General features: G+C 44.6%; 1 protein-coding gene across 1 annotated transcript; it reads right to left on the minus strand.

The window, feature by feature from the left end:
• Positions 1–3,559: 3,559 nt before the first annotated feature.
• On the minus strand, positions 3,560–4,216 carry LOC131231763 (uncharacterized). The gene is made up of 2 exons (XM_058228067.1): positions 3,864–4,216; positions 3,560–3,755 (listed from the first exon to the last, which is right to left on the minus strand). Exons 1-2 carry the CDS (start codon positions 4,214–4,216, stop codon positions 3,560–3,562), a joined length of 549 nt encoding a protein of 182 aa, XP_058084050.1.
• Positions 4,217–10,088: the final 5,872 nt, after the last annotated feature.

Genomic DNA, 10,088 nt, shown 5'->3' on the forward strand with positions numbered 1-10,088 from the left:
TTCGAAGACGTATTGTTGTTTTCTTAGGACTATTCTTCTTCCTTTTCGAACATGTCTTCCGGGGACCTATCACCACCCCTCTAATTGCATTTTTCAGTGATCGGTCATTGCCATCAACTTCTATAGGGCATGGACATGCACCACTAACAACTTTTACGGCCCTAAAGACGACTATTATTTTTATTAACATGACTACATGATTTCTTACAGATGAAAGCCACTGATACGTGAAAGACATATTGAGTGATTTTTTAATTTTATTTTTTATTTATAAAATAACATTTTCTTAGATATACAAGCCACTTTTGATCGTGGATAGAGATAAATGGCCATGATTGTTGTTGTAGGGAGAAGTAATTGTCAGAAGGGATTTGAGGTGGAGAGGGATGATTGTGATTGTCATGTGGAAGACAACAAAGGAGATATGATTTGGATTTTGTAATGTATTTCCTTCATTGAAGTAGTTGTCATGTGTTTAGTTTGTCATGTATTAAGCGTCTAGGTTGTCATGTGTTATAGTTTGGGTTTTCATGTGTTAAGGGTTTAAGTTATGATTATTTTGTGTTAAGGGTCGAGATTGTCACGCGTAAAGGATTTAGGTCATGGATGTCATGGGTTACATGACAACCACAACCCAGACCCTTAACACATGACAATCACAACCTAAACCCTTAACACATGATAACCTAGACCTTTAACACACGACGACTTAGACCCTTACTATATGACAATCACTTTACCCTGGACAATATATTACAAAATTCAGATTTTATCTCCCTCATTGTCTTCCACATGACAACTACAACCATCCCTCTCTACCTCAAATTCCCTTGCGACAATCACTTCTCCCTATGACAACAACCACGACCATCCTTATTTATCCACAACCAAAACTAGGTCACATCTTTAAGAAAATGTTATTTCACAAAAAATAAAATAAAAATCCATTAAAAATTCTTCCACATATCAGCGGCATCCATCTTTCAAAAATGTGGTCGTCGGAAAAAAAACAACACTTATTTTAGGGTGTAGAAGTTGTTAGTGGTGTCCATATGTCAGAGAAGTTAATAGTGGTAACGGTACGTCAAAAAATGCAGTTGAATGGGTGGTAGTGGGTCCTCGGAAGATATGTTTGAAAAGGAAGAAGAAGTCCTAGGAAACTAGTAAAGGAACAAGAAGATGATGAAGCTTCATATGTGAATTGCGTTCCAAAGTCGGGGCATTTCTCCAAAAAGTGGTCTGAGGATCATAGAATGAATGTTTTGTAATGAGATATTTTTTAGTGCATTTCGCAATACCACGAGTCCAATTTGGTCAAAATCCATTTATTAGATTAGGGTTGTCAGCCGGCCAGGTCTGAGGTTATCTTTGGCCCAAATTTTGGACTTTAAGTCGGTCAGCGCTTGGAAGAAACATACATGAGATTTGTTGTGAATCCAAGACATTTCCTTACTAAGGAAACCATACTTCCAACAAAGTGGGGTTGCCTCTGTTGAGCTCCACTGTGATGTGTACGTGAACTCTACTCTTTTTTTTTCAAAAAAGGATTTCCATTAACAAAAGAGCTTTACAAAGGAGGAACTTTGGGCAGCCTTGGGACAAAACAGGGCCGCCTATCATAAAGGCAACCACAGACGACTACCAAACAGACAAAACACAAAACATCTTTACAACTACACATGGGTATCTCTAATGACACCTAAACTGACCTTATCTAAAAACAAAAGGCCGTGAATTCGGGGAGGGAGATCCCCAAAGTGAGAAATCACAACTGACGCCTGGGCCCCGCTAGCCTCCCTAGCCATGTCGTCAGCCGGGCCATTCCCTTCCCTGGGAATGATCGAGAAAACAAACGAGGCTATCCGGTTTTAGTTCTTAATCCTAGAAACCCAAGGCTTCCATTTGCAAGGGATGGCGGAGGTTCCGGATAGCAGGCCCACCGCAACCTTGAAATCAGTTTCAACTACTAGTATAATAACCCTCTTTTCAAACAGAGGATGATACCATCGTACATAGCCCGAAGTTTCGCTCTGTTGTTCAAACCCACCCATAGGCAGACGAGAAAGCAAAAACAAAGTCGCCATCATCCCTTCTGCAAATTCTGCCTCCACCAGAAAGACCAGGATTACCACGTACCGATCTATCCATATTCAGCTTCACCCAACCCCTCGCCGGCTTAGCCCAACTGACTGACTGCAAGGTACGAATGTGTCTAAGCTGGGGCCGATTAACCAAACCTGCCATGCTTAGCTCCCTGAGGCAGTCCAGTTCATCCTCCAATATGCGCATAGCCCACCATTTTATCCTAGCAATGAAAGGGATAGCAAACATGGGGCGGTCGTCCTTCCTCGCCCCCTTCCTTGTCCGCCATAACTCCCAGCAAATGATGATTGGGATGACTTTCTTGATGGGGGCTGCCGCCCAACCCTAAGCCAAAGCATTTTTCCATTGAGCCAACCTGTCTTCCACAGAAAGATGATGGAGGAGAGAGACCCCACAAAGTGCTGCAAAATGGTGCAAAATCTGTCCGACAATCTACCCAAAAAGGAATAGGTGCTGAATGGATCCCTGATGCGGTCTAGAAATGTTTGCATCAACACAACAAGAGCACATAAACGCTAAATGAATGCTTTTTGACTGCACCCTTTCATCGATCGGAATCACCCCTCACAACAATCTCCAAAGAAACAGGGACAACTTGGGAGGTATTTTGCTATGCCAGATCCAATTATACCACCATCTACCCGGAAACTGGTCTCTTAACAACTTTCAAGCCAACTTCGTTGAAAACGAGCCAGAAGGGTTGTGCGGCCAGAACACCTCAGGATTTTCATCAGTAGTAGCAAACCCTCCCTGGAAAATGAGGTTTAGAGTGTCCTGGGAGCAGGTATAAAGAAACAGAGGAGGGAGGCAGAGGACCAGAAGGCTCAATGAAATCTCTGACCTGAAGGGACTACAACGAACGTGAGATGGGGTTGACGGCTAAATGCTAGAGAGGGCCGAGACCAGTCTAGTTTTCGGTTAATAAATTCAACACGCCCGATCCCACTTGCCATTGGATGTTGCTGGCTATAGCTGGAATCACATGTCTGATATCTTTCCAAAAAGGAGATGCCTGACTTGACACCCTGACCGCGCTCCCATCCTCTAGATCTCCCCGATGCTTGTCTTTCATGTGGGCCACCCAAGGGCCCTCCTTTTCCCCGTATTTCACATTCCAGGCCATCTTTATACAAAGAGCGGACAACACATCTTTCAACTTTCTGACACCAAGACTACCTTCCTCTATCGGCCTTGAAATCTTGCTCCAAGCAATCCAATGGCACTTCTTCTTTCCCTTAACCCATCCCCAAAAAAATTGTGTAAAACTGCGCTCCATATTGGCTACAATATGAGCTGGCATTTTTGTGGCTGCCATGGTATGGAGGGGGATACTACCTAACACATGCTTGATGAGGGTTAACCTACCAGCTTGGGACAAAAATTGAGCATTCCAGCCACTAATCTTGCTTTGTTTCTTGTCCATGACCGTCTGAAACATAGCCGAGTTTATTCTGCCCTAGTAAAGAGGAACTCCAAGGTAAAGAGCACCCATTCTGGCTTTAGAAAAGCCCAAAATGCGCTCAGTACTTTTGATTCTAGCTGCTGATAAAGTCTTGGAACAAATAAAGCAGCTCTTAGTGTTGTTAATCCTATAGCCAAAAGCTTCTTGGAAGGATCTCAAAAATTCCTTAACTACATTCAGTGATTCCGGACTGCCATTCACAAAAAGCAAGGTATCGTCTGTAAACAACAGATGAGAAATGGGTGGGCATCCTCTCTAAAGCTTGAATGGCTTGCACCAACTTCTATCTATCAACTACTTAAAAGATTTGGAAAAGGCATTCGCTGCTAGGATGAAAAACCCAGGGGAGATAGGGTGCAGACCTCTAGAGGATTTGAAGAAGCCCGCCACCTCCCCGTTGACAAGAACCGAGAACCAACTGTTTCCCCAACAAGCTAATTCCATCAGTGCTACCCATCTGTTGCTAAACCCAAAACGAAGCAAAACCTGTTTAAGGAAGTTCCAATCGAGCCTATCATAGGCTTTTTCCAAATCAAGTTTAAGAATGATATTTCCACCGCTAATTCTCCTGTTGAGATTTCTCATTGCCTCCAGGGCCATCGCAATATTTTCAGTGATAGACCTTCCTCTAACAAAAGCCCCTTGCTCCATGGAGATCAGTTTAGGAAGGACCTTTCTCAGCTGCTCAGCCAGGATTTTAGAGAAGATTTTATATATTACATTGCATAAGCTAATTGGACGGTAATTAGTAAATTTAGTGGCAGCCGAGGACTTTGGAATTAGACATAGCATGGAGGCAGCGAAAGCTCTAGGGATTGCAGTTTCGTCGGCTTGGGAGATCTGTCAAATCTGGGATGCAATCATCCCCACGAAGCTGTCCACTCTTGTGTGGCGGATCCTTAGAGGGGCGGTTGCAGTGGATGAGGCCGTTCAATCCCGCGGGGTGCAGCTGGCCTTGAGGTGCAGCTGTTGCGACGAGTCCAGCAGGCAGAGACCCTCAGTTGAATCTGCTGATCATGTCTTTCTTCACAACGCCAAGGCAAGAGTGGTGTGGTCCCATTTTGCCCATCTTTACAGTGTCTCCATGGTTCGTAGTGGGCTCGCGTTCAGTTTATGGACCCACTGGTCCCTTTAAGCATCAGCTTCCGTGCTTCATTTTGTGGGAGTTATGGGTTTACAGGAATGCCTCCAGATTTGAAGGGAGAATGCTGGCTATGGAGATCCTAATCGCGCGCATCTCCGATTGGCTGAAAAGAGTTGTCCATAGGCAGGTTCTACCAGGTTTGCGTGTTGACAGCCATAGAACTCATAACAGGGTGCTGTTGTCTTTGGGGATTGATGTGCAACCCCATTACGTAGAATCGCAAGTAGTGTGGTGGAAGAAACCTCTACATGGGTAGGTTAAACTTAACGTGGATGATGCGTCTCGCGGTAATCCGGGACTGGCAGGAGGAGGAGGAAGGTGCAGGGCTGACGACGACAAGTTTCTTTTTGATTTTTATGTGGGTTATGACCTCGCCTTAAACACCAGGGCTGAGATTCATGCGATCCATGATGGCCTAGCACATTGCATCAATCATGGATTCAAGAATATAATTGTTGAATCCGATTCCTTTCTAATGGTCAGGTTCATGCTGGGAAGCGCTTGTCCGGGTTGGAAATGGAAGAGTTGGATTGACAGAATTAGGCTTCTTAGTTCCTCCTGTAATGTTGATTTTCAGCATATCTATAGAGAAGGTAATGGGTCGACGGATAGCATGGCAAAGTTAGGTTGCGGGACACAAGAATCTGGCCTTCTCTCCTCCTTTACAACCCTCCCTCAGCAGGTGAGGGGCCTCCTGTTTCTTGATAGGACAGGCTTAGGGGCTATCAGGAAGCGTACTAAACAAGTCTGACTGCGGTAGTCACTTCTCTTTCGGTTTTCGTTTGTGCAGTCCTGTTTTCTTTTCCCCCTTTTTTCTTTGTGGCTTCTTCGTTAGTTCTCAAGGGGAGTTTTCCTTAGCTTTGATGTACATTTTGGATATAATAGGCAATTTGTAAAGGGTTTTGTGGCTGCCTGAATGCCGTTTAGTTTGGGGTGAGGCCCTTCCTTTTTGTGGTGCCCCCTATTTTGTGTAGCTCTGTTTTGTTGAATGAAAGCTGATGTTTTCAAAAAAATCTAACCTTCTTTTATGCAACTATATATTAAAAAAAAAAAGCTCTAGGGATCGCTTCTCCTGAGAACAGGGAGCAGGCTGCTTTATGGATATCTTCTCCCACCGTCGGCCAGCACTCAGTGAAGAACGATGAAGAAAACCCATCTAGGCCCGGGGAGCCGTCCTTAGGGATGTCAAACGCTGCAGACTGAGTTTTCTGAAAGGATGGAGTGGCAAGCAGGCCATCGTTATCTTCTAAGGAGAGGATCCGAGGGATGACAGCAAGAAAGGTGCTGGAATGAGCAACAGGTTCTGCCTGAAACAAGCTTTCAAAATGATGGACCGCTGCAGCCTTGATCTGAGCTTGGCCGGTGAACGTGGTTCCATTTTCATCCTTAATCGAACTGATCGTACTTCGCCTGACTCTCTCACGGGCTGAGGCATGAAAATGTTTGGTGTTTCTATCCCTTTCATCCAACCAAGAGTTCCTAGCTTTTTGTTTCCAAAAGATTTCTTTCATCAGTTCCAGTTGGGCTAGCTTTCTCCTGGCTATTAGACTTTCTTGAAGCAGATCCTCAGAACCAGAGTTCTGCATTCTACTTCCAACCGATCGAGATCTGCCTCAGCTGATTTTATCTAATGGAAGATATTTCCAAAGACCTCTTTATTCTAGACTTTCAGTAACTGCTTGGTCTTTTTCAGCTTCATCTGCACGTTTATCATGGGGTGTAAGGAACACATTCCCTCCCAAGCTTTCTTCACTACCAGCTGGAAGGAGTCGTGGAGCATCCACATATGGAGGAAGTGAAAAGGTCGGATGGGGGGCAACTGCTGGAGGGGAACGTAATTAGTAATGACGCATGATCCGAATTGACATAGGGTAGGTGCTCAACCCAGAATGATGGGAAGGCTTCCGCCCATCTATCATTCATGAGAACTCTATCCAATTTGGCCCAAATTTTGTCATTACCCGTCCTGTTATTACTCAACGTAAAACTGTTTCCAGCGAACCCTGCATCCAGCAGCCCAGCGTTCTGAATGGCAGAAGTAAATTCTGCCATACTTAGCCTTCTCGCCTCTTTGTTACCTCTTCTCTCGCTTGCTTCGGAGACTGCATTGAAGTCACCTCCAACAGCCCACGGACCTGTGATATTCCTGCTAAGATTTTTCAGATCCAACCACAGGGACCTTCTGTATATATATGAGCATTTAGCATATACAATGGACAACAAAACAGGAAGACTACAATTCTGAAAAGAAATATGTAAAGAGAGCATTTGAGATGATTTAGAGTGCACCGTTGCATTGATTTGGTTGCGGTAATAAACCCAGATTTTTACCCCCGTTTTCGCCATTCGATAGAAAGGAATGGAAACCAAGCTTCAATCCAATGGCCACCCTTCGCTCCTCTCTGGTCATAGGCTTTAGGATAGCAACAAGTAGTGGGTTAAACTTCTTGATCAGTTTCTTCAGAGTTCTGATGGTAGGCTGATTGCCTAGCCTACGAGCATTCCAAATAAGAGCGCTACCCATCAGTTACATACCTGAATTGACGGCCCTTCTCTTCAAACATCGAAGCCTGCAAAACCTTTCTCCTTCTTCAATCAGTCTAGCCACCTTCCTGTTAGATGTATTTCTCCTCGTGCCTTTCTTAGTCTTGCTGCCGGAAGTGATCATGCCCTTGGGATCATTACTGGGTCTGGAAGAGGCCTTTTCCTGAGTGCAAGGGCCTTGATTTAGAGTGTAGATCCTTGATCCCTCTATATCCATAGATGGAGTTGTCAGCACATTAAGATGGGCAGGTTGGACCTGACCATTGGCTAATAATTTACCGCCTTCCCTATTTTCTTGTCGAAAATAGGGGGAAAGATCAACCTCAATTCACCCTGTAGGTTCTGTTTCACTGCTATCTTTAATGTGGTGGAAAGAGTTAAGCCACTCCCTTCTCAGAGGCTTGACAGATCGATGCAGAGAATCATGGATGCCAGGCAACGTCTGAGGAGGCAATTGCCAATGGATCGGTGAGCACCCAACAGAACTTGCCCTCCATCTGGCTGCTTGGTCGCAATGGCTACTGAATGAAAACCACCTCTCTGGCTCAGCAGGTGGGGAAGAAGGAGAAGTTTGGGAAGGCAAAAATTCCTTACTACAACTAGCATTGTTCCCGTGACTGTTGGTGACACTGGTATGGGCCTGATTCACACCCTCAGCATCTAGCCTGCAAGTTTCTTTATGCTCAGGAGGCCTAGTACCTTCCTTCCTTCCAAACTGAAGATCCTGTGACTGCAGAGCTGCATGATTCACATTTCTATCTTCTTCTCTAAGGCACTGAATGGCCCTCCCAACAACTGGAATTAACTAACGGATCGCTACTATCGGCAATCGGGGGGTAACAAATTTGGAGAGGACCGTTGAGAGTTAAGGCCTCCGAGACCTGGATGGGATTTAGCCTAGAACGGTCACGTGAAATCTACTCTGACCAATAGATGTGTCAACCCATGTTAGGCCCTAGGGCAAAAAATCTGGTCCATGACTTAGGTAGGCCACATTAAGGGAAACTATTGGGGAAGGAATGCCCACCCTTGATCTTAATTAGGAGGCTTATCATAATATGTATGTAAAATTCAATTTGACCATTCGATGCATCGTCGTACACTAGCCCCAGGTCCTAAAAATCAGGTTACTTCGTGATTTAGGGTCCCACTAAAGAAATAGTGAGGGACACTCAACCTTTATCGGGCTCACCATGACATGTATGTGAAATTTACTATGACCATAAAATAATTCATAACACATTAGGCGCAGGGCTCAATGAATGATCAACTATATATTTTACTTGCACATGCACCCATATGACACATGTGTGGACAATAGAGCTGTCCATCGGGTTTGCCCACATCATGCCAATGTCATTTCCTAAAAATTCAGGGTGGTCCAATCATTGGGCCAGCTACATTTGGCTGATTTTTTTTTTTTTTTACCAACTTAATGTTTGAATGTGGCTGATTTTTAAGCAAGTTGATTCTCATAGTAAGGCTAACCTGTTGGATGGCTGCATGAACTTCATGGTGGAACGTAACTTGCGGTTAACTGCTTGCACTTGAGACCTTCTGTTAAAAAAATGTAGTTAAAAAATCACTAAAACAATTAAGAGAATAAATAAGAGGGCAGTTACAATTTTCTGTGATAGTTGCAACTGGCAATGGGTCGGGCCTTGGCCGAGCAAAATCGGTAAGGCCAACCTAACCAGTTCAAAACTCGGGCCTAGTTTTGTGAGCCCAGGAAATCAATGGTTCTCTTAGAAAATTCTAATAGCAATTAGTGACTGCCAGTCCCATTAGATCATGATTTCGCACGGTTCGATCATTGCTTGATGGTGGATAAGACAACATTCTATATAAATGGTGCTCAATGGGCAGTCTGCCAATTTGAACTCACTCCATCTATTCCCTTCAAGAGATTTATCGAATGGGTTCGAGCATTTGTAACCAGTGCACCCCAATGTGCATATTTCCATACAAGGAGCCCAAATGAAGCTCCAAGCGCTCAAAGATGTAATGTTGGAATTTCTATACAAGCCCATCTAGATCGGCTTGACAAATTGGCATGCCCAAGTAAAGATGACCGATCAAGGATCAGATCAGTCGTACAATTTGTTGGGAGAAAAATATGACAAGTTAATAAGTCGGCTTATGAAATGGACCAATTCTACTGACATGGCCCGAGCTCACCAGGCGTCGAGCCTAACCGAGGCCCACATGTCCAGATCGACAAGGCGAGACCTCTAATGAGGCTGACACACCTTCATGGACACTCCTTCAAAAGTCGCTTTATACCGACCCAATTCATGGGTTGGCTATTAATCATGCATAGGCCGACTAGACCTGGGCTTAACCTCAACTCGACCTATCCCTTAGGTCGGCCATGGGTCGGCTGTCAGTCAGTGATAGGTTAATTACGGATCGACCATACCTCAGCTAATAGCCGATCAAAGGGCAACCATCCATAGTTAACCACAGTTTGGTAGAGAACGAGTCGACAAGCGTAAGCCTTCCGAACATACCGATACTCCGAGATCGGTCGACAATCGGCTGAGCTCCATCAATCATTCCCATCTGGATGCTCAGAGCCGAGTCAAGGAGTTAGCATGATATCAAGATCCTCGGAAGATAACATTTGATTCCGAAAATTCAGGAGATCGAAGATCTCGGGATCGTCTGGGATAACAATCAATTCCCTTCAGGGAAAGTTCTATACTTCGTGGGATTACATTGCCTCTATAAATAGAGGACCTACCCACAGTGAAAGGTACGCAAATACATCCACTTCTCACCCCCAAATCTTCATCATTAGACCCAGATTCCAGGCCCGACTTAGGTATCGGAGGG

Source organism: Magnolia sinica, chromosome 17 (assembly GCF_029962835.1).
Source record: "Magnolia sinica isolate HGM2019 chromosome 17, MsV1, whole genome shotgun sequence".
Taxonomy (NCBI): Eukaryota; Viridiplantae; Streptophyta; class Magnoliopsida; order Magnoliales; family Magnoliaceae; genus Magnolia; species Magnolia sinica.

Excerpts from the sequence above, each read along its gene's own strand:
- LOC131231763 (XM_058228067.1), bottom strand. The coding sequence starts at position 4,216 with ATGGAGCAAGGGGCTTTTGTTAGAGGAAGGTCTATCACTGAAAATATT. Across the intron at positions 3,756-3,863 it reads GCCTTTTCCAAATCTTTTAA|TCCGGAATCACTGAATGTAG; the intron begins GTAGTTGATAGA and ends TGTGAATGGCAG.